This window comes from Aphelocoma coerulescens, chromosome 4A (assembly GCF_041296385.1).
Source record: "Aphelocoma coerulescens isolate FSJ_1873_10779 chromosome 4A, UR_Acoe_1.0, whole genome shotgun sequence".
Taxonomy (NCBI): Eukaryota; Metazoa; Chordata; class Aves; order Passeriformes; family Corvidae; genus Aphelocoma; species Aphelocoma coerulescens.
Window position 1 is genome coordinate 20,951,043 of NC_091018.1, and position 11,631 is coordinate 20,962,673.

The 11,631-nt window shown below is 57.0% G+C and overlaps 1 protein-coding gene across 7 annotated transcripts in view; it reads left to right on the forward strand.

Annotated features, from left to right (window-relative positions):
* The window catches only part of ZNF185 (zinc finger protein 185 with LIM domain), a 29,727-nt gene extending 18,147 nt beyond the window's left edge, over nt 1-11,580 (forward strand). For 3 of the 7 annotated variants that reach the window (XM_069015736.1, XM_069015739.1, XM_069015740.1), the window contains 10 exons: nt 25-105; nt 945-1,097; nt 2,156-2,266; nt 2,505-2,600; nt 3,613-3,690; nt 4,988-5,056; nt 6,548-6,628; nt 7,446-7,548; nt 8,097-8,195; nt 8,994-11,580. In XM_069015736.1, the coding sequence (XP_068871837.1) occupies nt 25-105; nt 945-1,097; nt 2,156-2,266; nt 2,505-2,600; nt 3,613-3,690; nt 4,988-5,056; nt 6,548-6,628; nt 7,446-7,548; nt 8,097-8,195 (871 nt within the window). In that variant the 3' untranslated portion in view covers nt 8,994-11,580. The remainder of the gene's footprint in view (nt 1-24; nt 106-944; nt 1,098-2,155; nt 2,267-2,504; nt 2,601-3,612; nt 3,691-4,987; nt 5,057-6,547; nt 6,629-7,445; nt 7,549-8,096; nt 8,196-8,993) is intronic. The other 4 variants (XM_069015737.1, XM_069015738.1, XM_069015741.1 and 1 more) reach the window with 4 other exon arrangements.
* Nucleotides 11,581-11,631: the final 51 nt, after the last annotated feature.

Sequence of the window (11,631 nt, forward strand, 5' to 3'; positions counted from 1 at the left end):
TGTAAAGGTCTCATGTCTTGGCAGGTCCAGCTCTGTTCCTGGAGGAAGCAGCATCCCAGCTCCAGACATTCCACAGGCAAACGAGTCTGACCCACGTGGGGCCAGGTGTGGAGCCGGGGCACCAGGACACTCCCTCACACACCTCCAGTTCTCCTTCCTGGCCTGTCCAAAGGCATCCAAATGCTCATTTCTGGGCCCAAGGAATTCAGAAACCAATACAGGCTCTGCCAGTGCCACCTTTCCCCCTGGAGCACAGCACTGCAAGGATTTCCCCCAGGGATTTCTGCAGCTCAGCATCAGAAGGATGTAGAGCTGCTGGGGCGAGTCCAGAAGAGGCCACAGAGCTGCTCTGAGGGCTGGGAGGTGCTCCTCTGCTCTGGAGCCAGGCTGGGAGAGCTGGGGGTGCTCACCTGGAGAAGGGAAGGCTCCAGGGAGAGCTCAGAGCCCCTGGCAGGGCCTAAAGGGGCTCCAGGAGAGCTGGAGAGGGACTGGGGACAAGGGATTCAGGGCCAGGACCCAGGGAATGGCTTCCCAGTGCCAGAGGGAAGGGATGGATGGGAGATTGGGAAGGAATTGCTCCCTGGGAGGGTGGGCAGGCCCTGGCACAGGGTGCCCAGAGCAGCTGTGGCTGCCCCTGGATCCCTGGCAGTGCCCAAGGCCAGGCTGGACATTGGGGCTTGGAGCAGCCTGGGACAGTGGGAGGTGTCCCTGCCCAGGGCAGGGGTGGGATGGGATGAGCTTTAAGGTCCCTCCCAACCCAAACCATTCTGGGATTCCACGATTCCATGATCCTATGGTTCTATTAACAACAGGGTGTCCCAGTTCTCCCTGTTCCCTGTAGGAAGAGGCAGGACCCACCCTCGGCAGACCCTGAACCCTCGTGTGAGCTGCTCAGAGCAAAGACACCCATTGGCTTTATGGTCAAACTGGTTTTAATTCTTCAGCAGGTCTGACTTCAGCTCCCAGGAGAGTGTCCCCAGTGCCCAGGAGTCCCAGCCCCCCGTGTCCCTGTTCCAGGACCGCCAATCCTTCGGAGGCTCCGTGCCCAGCCACAGGATTCCGGCCTACGTGGACAGCCAGGTGTTCAGCACCAGGAGGTCAGGATTTGGGGATGAGGGGTTTAGGATGCAGAGACAGGGAAAGCTGTCATGGCATGGAAATACCTGCTAGAAACCCCACTCCAGGTTGTACAATCACTGGGAAAAGGAGTGAGAGCAGGATTTTGTTCCCAGAGGGGACAAGAGGATTAAATCATAGAACCAGGCCTGTCCCAGGATGGAGTACCTGGACTAAGTACAATATGAGTAACTTTGGGGAAGGCATTCCTACATCACCAGGAGCAGCTCTAGGCCTCGGGATTTACACCATCCTCCTGGGAGCCTTGGGATCCTCCTTGGCCATTTCTTAGAATCATGGAGTCCTGGACTGGTTTGGGTGGAAGGGATCTTAAAGTCCATCCAATGCCACCCCTGCCACGGGCAGGGACACCTCCCACTGTCCCAGGCTGCTCCCAGCCCCAATGTCTATCCTGGCCTTGGGCACTGCCAGGGATCCAGGGGCAGCCACAGCTGCTCTGGGCAATCTGTTTGGGAATGGTTTGGCTTTGCTCAATGTTGGGTTTGGAGCCTGCTCTCCTGGCTTTGGAGTACAAAATGGGCACAGGGAAAATGGGCAGAGCACTGGGGGGATGCACCATGGAATCATGGAGTCCTCACGGCTGGGAAAGGCCTCTGTGATCACCTGCTGTCAATCCAGTGCTGTCACAAGGTCACCACCAAGCCTCAAGTGCCACATCCACGCATTTTCTGGACACTTCCAGGGCCAGGGATTCCACTGCTGCCCTGGGCAGCTGTGCTGGGGCTTGGTGGTGACAGAAGCACGGCAGTGACTGTGAGCCCAGTGTGGGCACTCTGGAGGCTCCTGCTGCCCTGTGAGCCCAGTGTGGGCACTCCAGAGGCTCCTGCTGCCCTGTGAGCCCAGTGTGGGCACTCCGGAGGCTCCTGCTGCCCTGTGAGCCCAGTGTGGGCACTCCGGAGGCTCCTGCTGCCCTGTGAGCCCAGTGTGGGCACTCTGGAGGCTCCTGCTTCCCTGTGAGCCCAGTGTGGGCACTCCAGGGGCTCCTGCTGCCACACGCTCAGGGCTTTGTCTTCCTCAGCAGGCCCAGCCCGGATCCCAAAGGGAGCGTTTATTCCGGGAGCAGCAGCCCCAGGAGCAGCTGGTACGACAGTGCCAGGGGACACGGGGACTTCAGCCCCCCAGCAGCACGGTGAGTCCAGGGCTGGGATCCCAACTTGCCAAACCAAGGAGCTCCCCGCTGCCACATTTACTCGGGATGCAGATGTCCTGATCCGTTTGCTGATTCCCTGGATGGGAGCACTCCATGGCCGTGGAGTGGGAGGGGTCAGTGCCCAGCAGGGAGATCCCAGCCGAGATTCCCATCCTGTCTGAGGATCCCTCACGTGCCCAGACTTCGAGCTTGAGACTGTTCCACTTCCTCTCCCCAGCCACGAGTCCCTTCCCAGAGATCCCACCATGCCCATGTCCCAGAGAAGCCACAGGGTGCCGTTCTACATGGACAGCTTAAACCATAACAGCTCCAGGTAAACGGGGAGGCACGAGGGCTCTGAGGGAAACTGCCCAGAATCTATGGAAGAGAAGCCAGCAGGCAGAGCCAAGAGCTGACAGAGGGAGCGTTGGTTTCCAGGGAGTGGATGCATGATCCAGAGGCACAGAGCAACTCTTCAACCATTCCCAGCTAAAGCTGCCTAGCACAGGCTCTGGGAAACATCCAGGAAAACCTCTGGAGATTTTTCACTGTGTGGGAGGCCAGAAGAGAGGGACAGGAGAATGGGGATCTGGTTCCTGGCCAGGAATTGGCCTTTGCTACAGGAAAAACAGAGATCACAGCAAAAAGAGAATGTCCCCAGAAGATCAATGGTTAAATGACGGATCTGCTCCCAGAACAAGGCTGCTGGAAGGGGCAGGAGGTATCCAGTATGGAATGCCACTATCCTGGGCTCCCTGCAGTCCCTCCTGGCAGTGCCAGCCCATCCAAGTGCAGTCTGACGCTCCATGGAGCCACCAGTGCAGGGCTGGCTCTGTAACAAGGGGTAGGCTGCAGGGGTGAAGAGGAGGCACAAGGTCCTTGGGTAGCCTTGGACTGGCTCCAGGAAAGGTCAGCCTCATTGCAGAGCAGATGGACAGAGCTGTTTTCTGTAGTTTTGTTGCATTCTTCCTTCAAATCAGCTGGGGCCAGTTCCATTTGCTTTGGGAACGTCCCCATCCCCATCTCCTGCAATTCCTCCTGTGCCATTTCTCCCCGTGGCTGCTCCCATTCGGCCTCTGTGGCTCACTCACCCCATCCTCATTGGAAGATCTCGTTGGATCTTCCCTCTCATGGCCCTACAAGTGAGACTTTCCCAAATCCCTTCTCCAGGGAAGCAGTCCTGTCCTGTGGCAGGTGTAGAAGGACAAAGAGATTGGTTTGGTCCATGAGAAGGTCTGGCAAATGGCTCTGCTATCCATCTGCCCTCCCAGCAGCGGCAGCTGCTCTTCCCCTGGCTGCCAGTTTGGATCCTGCCGTGGCTCACAGACTTCTCCTTCTCTCCACAGGCTCCTCTCCAGTTCCAGTGAGAGGCTCTCCAGCTCCCAGCACAGCTCTGGGTACCAGCCTGACTCCAGCACTGCCGGGTAAAGATCCAAGCGGGCACAATCCCCTCGCTGCAGGATGGGGCTGGCACGGGGCCATCCTGCTTGGTGAGGAATTCCAGCTTTGGCACCTGCCTGGTGCCACCCAGTGTGGCCAGCAGGGTCAGGGCAGGGATTGTCCCCCTGTGCTGGGCACTGGTGAGGTCCCACATGGAATCCTGGGGTCAGTTCTGGGCCCCTCAGGACAAGGCAGACCCTGAGGGGCTGGAGCGTGTCCAGGAAAGGGAACGGAGCTGGGAAGGGGCTGGAGAGTTCCCGAGGGAGCTGGGAAAGGGGCTCAGCCTGGAGCAAAGGAGGCTCAGGGGGGACCTTGTGGCTCTGCACAAGTCCCTGACAGGAGGGGGCAGCCGGGGGGGTCGGGCTCTGCTCCCAGGGAACAGGGACAGGAGGAGAGGGAACGGCCTCAGGCTGGGCCAGGGGAAGTTGAGGCTGGTGGTGGAGTCACCATCCCTGGAAGTGTTCAGAAAACGTGTGGATGTGACACTTGGGAACGTGCTTTGGTGGCGACCATGGTGGTGGTGTTAATTGATGGTTGGATTTGATGATCTTAAAGGTCTTTTTCAACATTAATGTTTCTGTGATTCCATGACATAAAAAGAGCCCATGCTCAGTTTAAGGAAAAAAAGAGAGGTTTCTTTCCTCAGCCATGACAGGGCTTAGTGTAAGAAGGGAGGATTAATCCCAGCTTTTAGGCAGCAGTGGAAATGCACCATGGAAAAAGGCTGATTAGTTCCTGTCAGGGCTGCGGGCACAGGGCTCCCCTCGGCCTGCCCAGAGCTGCACCCGGGTGGGACATGGAATTCTGAGCTGGGCTTGTCAAGAGGCAGGAATATGCAAGGGAGGTAAAAACATCCCCAGGCACACCAGCGGCAGTTTGCACTGGCTGGAAACGCTGGAGACATTCCAGTGGCAGAACAGCCCCTGGAAGCAGCGCTGTGCCACAGGGCTTGGTGGTGCCGGGAGCTCTCTCCGTGCCCATTGTGCGCCTAATCCTGACGGGAGCTGCGACAGACTTATCCTTCCAACCAGCGCATAACTGGATGAAAGGTTACATTATCCATCCCATTCTTTCCAATTAACTCGATTTGTTTTGGTGGGGTAATTAGAGGAGTTGTTATTTAGCAACAATGCTCGATATCCAGGATTTATTCGGAACAACAGCATCCCGCTCCGAGCCTCTCCCGCACGCGTTCCGTGTCCGGGGGCACACGCGGTCCCTGCCCGGCTCTCCCGAGCCCCAGCCGCTCTTTTCTCATGGAAATGCTCCCTGTTTTCCTAGGAGAGGAATCCTCTTTGTGAAGGAGTACGTGAACACCGGCGGCTTTGCAGCCTCCCCACGCTACGGCAGGTACGGAGCGTTGGGGACACCCTGTGTCACAGCCGGGTGTCACAGCCCGGTGTCACAGCCGGGTGTCACAGCCCGGTGTCACAGCCGGGTGTCACAGCCGGGTGTCACAGCCCGGTGTCACAGCCCGGTGTCACAGCCGGGTGTCACAGCCGGGTGTCACAGCCGGGTGTCACAGCCCGGTGTCACAGCCCTGTGTCACAGCCGGGTGTCACAGCCCGGTGTCACAGCCCTGTGTCACAGCTGGGTGTCACAGCCCGGTGTCACAGCCGGGTGTCACAGCCCGGTGTCACAGCCCGGTGTCACAGCCCGGTGTCACAGCCGGGTGTCACAGCCGGGTGTCACAGCCCCGTGTCACAGCCCTGTGTCACAGCCCGGTGTCACAGCCCGGTGTCACAGCCGGGTGTCACAGCCGGGTGTCACAGCCCGGTGTCACAGCCCTGTGTCACAGCCCGGTGTCACAGCCCGGTGTCACAGCCGGGTGTCACAGCCGGGTGTCACAGCCGGGTGTCACAGCCCGGTGTCACAGCCGGGTGTCACAGGGGGGGGCACAGCCCGGTGTCACAGCCCGGTGTCACAGCCGGGTGTCACAGCCCGGTGTCACACACGCGTGCAGAGCCCAGCCCGAGCCACCTCACACATCCCACCAGGATGGAGCAGCTGGAGCTCCTCAGCCCCGGGGGGTTATCGGGAGGGCAGAGTTTGCTCTGTGGGGTCCTGCCGGCTCCTGCCGCTGTGCTGGTGACAGGAGGACCCGTGTCCCCCTGCTCCCAGGGGACAGGGAAGCTCCTCCTGGAGTGGCTTGGTCTCTGCAGGTTTGGCATGACTGGAATGCGTGAGGAAAATGAGGGGGTGAGGGCTCTCTCTGGAAAAACTTCATTATGTGAGTCTTAAATTACACCCTTTTCAAGCTTAAATCTCCAGTCCTTTGTGTTCTGCTCAAGTGAAGCTGCTCCAGACTGGCCCCAGTGTGACAAGAGCAGAATTTGGCCCCGTGCACATCATCCTCACAGTGATGTGGCACCAGTTCACACCAGTTTGATGCTCCGTGCTGGCACTATCCTCCCTCAGCGCTGTGCTGGCATCCCTGGGGGAGCTGATTACACACTGTAAATCTCCAGCCTGTCCCAGAGCTCAGCAGAGCTGCTGTCAGCAGCCAAAGATAAGCCAAATATCCAGGAAACCCGGGCAGAGAGGGAACACTCAGCTGGGTGAGGCCAGGGATGTGCTCCATGCCTTTTCCTGCATAATTGTGCAGGATTCAGAGTTCTAGCAGTGAAAAGCTGCTGTTTGTAGGGGCCAGGTGTAAACATGAGGGCCCTGGTGAGGCCAGGGGAGTTTTACTGGGAGAGTCCTCTCTGGGGAGGCACTTTGAGGACCTTCTCCCCGAGGAACAGGTAGCTGGGATATTCCAAATCACTGGGTTAATGATCCCATCCGAGATTCTCTTCCCACATATCACTGTCCAGTGCTGATACCTCCTTCCTTCCACAGTGGCAGCCTTATGGATTTGAGTGACCAGCAGAGAAGCAGCTACAGCCACCACAGTTACCTGTCCAGTGCTCCCCTGCACAGGTAGGACAGGGTGGGGCTGCCTTGGGGGGGTTCATCAAATTCTTAATCTGAAATGATTTTAAGGGTTTGCTTTTTGAGGACACTGGTGTATGTGTGTGTGTGGTGGAACAGCAGCACAATAAATGCAAATACAGTGACATTGACTCCAAGTCAGAGTCCAGAGCAGGCCACCAAGGTGATCAGAGGGATGGAGCCCCTCTCCTATGAGGAAAGGCTGAGAGAATTGGGGTTGTTCAGCCTGGAGCTGAGAACCTTTGGGGTGACCTAACTGTGGCCTTCCAGTGCCTGAAGGGAGCCTGCAAGAAAAATAGAAAGGGATTATTTCCAAGGGCCTGGAGTGACAGGACCCAGGGAATGGCTTCTCACTGCCCGAGGGAAGGATTAGATGGGATATTGGGAAGGAATTGTTCCCTGGGAGGGTGGGCAGGCCCTGGCACAGGGTGCCCAGAGCAGCTGGGGCTGCCCCTGGGTCCCTGGCAGTGCCCAAGGCCAGGCTGGACACTGGGGCTGGGAGCAGCCTGGGACAGTGGAAGGTGCCCCATGGCAGGAGTGAGACTGGATGAGCTTTAAGGTCCCTTCCAGCCCAAACCATTCCACGATTCCATGACTGTAAGATTCTGAGATCTGTCCTGCCCCACTGCTGGGGTCCCTGCATCCCTGGGACAGCACAGTGCCTCCGCTCTGTCACTGCACAGTCACACGTGTGGGAGCAGGTTGCTCATGGAGAGCAGCGCTGATGGCTGGGAAAAACCCGTGGCACCAGTGCTGGGACTGGAACCAGAGCATCACAGAGGAATCCCTCCCCTGCTCTTCCCAGGTCCAGTGAGCCCCTGTGCAGTTACTGCAGCCGGGAGATCCGGGACTGCCCCAAGATCATCATCGAGCACCTGAACATCCACTGCCACGAGTACTGCTTCAGGGTAAGCCCCAGTGCTGCTGTGCTGCGGGGAACTGCAGGGACCTTCCTGCAAATTCCATCCTCAGGCTTTCAGAGTGATATATGTGGGCTGTGCCGAATCCTTGCCTCACAGCAGGACAAAAACAGTCAGGCAGTCACAGGTGTCCTCAGAAGGTTTCCAGGTCCTTGAATAAATATTAGACCAAGGAGAATTCTTTATTATTGGCAGCACCCTCAGAACACCCTCGTGTCCTTGCCCCACTGTCCTTGGGGCAGACTTGCTGCTTTGTGGTCTTTGTGCTCTAGCGGAGGTGGCTGAATCCTCAAACCCCACAGGGTTTCCAAGGAATGTCAGTGGGGATGTGAGGAAGGTGGGAGGAGGAGGGATGGCAAGTGTGGGAGGAAGAGGCCTGCAGGGACATTTGTCTGTTGTAGGAAAGTGCAGCCTCAAAGGTCACATCCTCGCCCCTTAATAAAACGATGCAGAGACTGTTCCTCTGCCCCCTCCCTTCTCTTGTCACCGTGTGGGGCTTTTGTCACTGTCCAACCTCCTTGTTTTCCCTTTGGCAGTGCGGAATTTGCCACAAAGCAATGGGAGATCTCCTGGATAAAATATTCATCCACCGGGACATTGTCCACTGTGACAAGTGCTACGAGAAGCTCTTCTAGGTGGGTGTCCAGGGCCCCTTTCCGAAGCTGTTCCCAGGGGGATAGCTGGGTGAGAGCTCAGACTCCACTGGTGAAGGGCATTTAACCCTCACGTTTCCTGGGTGACCGGGCAGGGATCTTCCTGGGGTGTTCAGTGGGAAGCAGCGACGTCGTTGCAGCATTAGCTGGAAACTCGCTCGAGCTGTCCCAGAGGTGTTGGTTGGAGCCACAATCTCGGTGACAAACAGGCTGTGGTGGCTTCCCGGGGCTGGCAGGCAGAGGCTGGCTTGAGTGATCACAGAAATGTCCCTCAGAGGTGGAGAGGCCTCATGGAAGGCAGCTGAAGGTTCCTCCCTGTGTCCTGGGCTGACCCCGGCAGGGACTGCGGCCGCTTTGGAGCGGTGACATTCCCCTGACACGGGGCAGCTCCTCGGCGGCAGCTGCAGCTACTCCTTTACCTAAAGATCCTTTGAGGTGAAAACCTTTGGGAAGAGGAGGGTTGTACATTCCAACAGATCGACAGGAGCGGGTTGGACGCGGTTTGGTTCTGTCTGATTATCTGGGAAGAGCGGGAGGCGCCATGGCAGCCAGCAGAGCTGCTGTGCTGGGGCTGGGAGCCCTCGTGTCCCGCCGCTGCTCCCGGCACAGAGGAGCAGCAGGAGCAGGGAACGGCGCTCCTGCCTCGCTGCTCCCTGTACCTGGTGATGCGATGTGACTGGTGAGGCTGTGCCCAGCCCCGCACGCTGCCGGCTCCACCGACCTCCAGCGCCGCATTCCAGGTGGGACCAGCCCTGCTCAGCCGCTCTTTGTTGCTTGCAGGGTCCTGCGGAGCTGGGGAGGCAGCCCGTGCCGGCAGCACGCCTGCGAATGCAGCAGCTCCTGCCCGGCTAAGATCGCAGAATTCCTGCTCCCGCTTCCCTCGAGTTCTTTTCCCTCCCGCTGCCCCGTGGCCGTGAATGAGTTCAGCACCCGCTGCTCGGTGCTGTCACCTGCACCAGACAAGCGCGATGGGAAGGCGATAAGGCGGCCTCGTCCTCAAAGATAACCTTTTCCAGAGGTGCTGAGCCCCCCAGCCTGGCCTGAGCTGCATGAAGATTCCGAGTGCTCCCGGAGCTGGGAGTCAGGCACAGCTCCTCAGGTTTACCCCAGCTCATTGCCACGAGGCTCTCCTGATGCTGTTTGTATTTCTTTCCCTTGTGCAGCCAGGCTGTGTGAGCTGGCACACAGGCACTGGGAGCCTTAAGCACTAAATCTGGATTCTTGGGAGGGTTTGAATTTAGTCCTTAGCGAAAGCCTATTTCTGCTTCTTTCACCCCCAAATTCAGCCTAGAAATAGCTTCTGCCTGATTTCCATTTGCTTTCCCCAGGATTCCAGGAGCACTTGCAAGCTCTATTCTAATTGTGTGTCAGCTTTAATTCCCCTTCCTGCCTCTTCCCTGAGGATGCTGCAGCAGCACTTGTGGCTGCTGCCTGTTTGGGGAGATAACAGTGTCCTTCACCTGGTGTTTAGCTCGGGCTCTGAGGGCAGGTGTCCTGTGCCAGAGCAGGGACATCTCCATTCCCTCTCCTGACAAAGAGCTCTGCTCAGCTGAAATCCCAATTCCCCCCTCACCAGGGCTTTGCCCAGACCTCTCATTGCTGTGAATTATTCACAGCCCAAATGCTCACCAACAGCATTGAACTTCCAGCAGATACTGCACTCAGTAAAATCAGAATTGTATCATTTTAGCCCTTAACTCAGAGCTGACAGGTTGGGAATGCTGAATACTGAAACCTGAAAGTCAGGTGCCTCAAAAGTGTCCAGACTTACTGTTTCCTCATGGGAAGCATTAGGAATCATAGAACCATAGACTCCCTGAATGCTTTGGGCTGGAAGGAGTTAAAAATTCATGTATTCTAAAGTTCATGGGCAGGGACACCTCCCACTGTCCCAGGCTGCTCCAAGCTCCGTCCAGCCTGGCCTTGGGCACTGCCAGGGATCCAGGGGCAGCCACAGCTGCTCTGGGCACCCTGTGCCAGGGCCTGACCACCCTCACAGCCAAGAACTGATGAAAACCACATCCACAAGTTCCTTACTAGGACCAGTTCCAGCAGTAGGAAGGACTGGTACAGCCAGGGCTTGTTCCACCACGGTCAAAGGGGGATGGTTTCAAGTGCCAAAGCAGAAGGGGCTGTGCCACAGCGCACTTTGAGAAGATCTTCTGCAGCAATGATGTATTCCCCGATTGCAGAGCTCCTGAAGTGTCCATGGCCTCATGGGGAGCTGGATTTGTCTGGGTCCTGCACTGTGTCCCTCAGCTCTGGCTGTCCTGCAGGAACTGTCCCACCTCGGTAACAGCTCTAATGAACAGCCTCAGCTTGTGTGTCCCTCCCCCACCTGCAGCAGCCGCTCCTGTCGTGCCCTCTGAGCTCAGGGGCTGTGTCACCTGTGCTCCTCCATCCGTGGCCCATCCGTGAAGTCTCTAAAGGCTCAGCTGGAGGACGAGGCAATGAGGGAGAGGAGCAGCAGGACCACGCAGGCAGGGTGTGCTCAAAGCAGGGGTGGGCTCAGCAAAGGGGCTTGGCAAAGCCACAGGCTGACATTCTGCAGAGATTTCAGTCTGCTTGTCCTAAACTCCTGTGATTACCTGGGGAAAAGGGAGTCCTGATCCCCCCTGGGCCGTGTTTGAGAGCAGCTCAGCGGCGACCTCCTGGCTCTGCACAGCTCCCTGACAGGAGGGGTTTTTCCCCCTTGAAGACATGTATCACCCAAAAGGAACCTGCAGCTATTATAAAAATGTTATGCTTTATAATTTGTACTGGCCTGAGCTTTGAGGAATTGCTGACCTACCCCCCACGAAAAAAAGCCAAATGAATTATTCAAAGAGATGAATCTTCCTGGTATTTGTGGAGAAGGGTCACCTGCACACAGATTTTCTCCTACATGATGGATGAGGTCATGCCTTTTCTTTCACAGAAAGATCTTATTTCTCTTGGGATTCTGCTGCTTGTGGGGACAAATCTTGACCAGGTTATTTCATGTGAAATTAATTAAATAAATATACGTATATATAAAGGCTACGAAATGTGCTGGTGGTGACTGAGCAGAGGTGGAGGCACTGCAGCTCCCATGGTGGCACAAGGAACTCTGCTTTTGGAAAGCCCGTCTCCTACACAGACCAGACCTTCCCAGAGCGCCTGAAAATGAACAACAGAGCGACAAAATCAACTCTAGCCCAGCTGAAACCAGGGCAGACCTTGAGGAGGGTCAGTGCTGGACGTGCTGTTCAGGCCAACAGGTACAAAAAGGAGATTCTGCTCATAGCACGTGGCCTTGGTGACTGCCAAACATCCACCGCTTCTTATCAGGAGGTGCCAGAGGGTGTTCGGGTCCAACACGCACATCTGGGGGGAGGATGTCAAAGAACGGTGCTAGTTCTATTGTTGCCTGATAAAACTGTCCTGAAGAGACCTAACA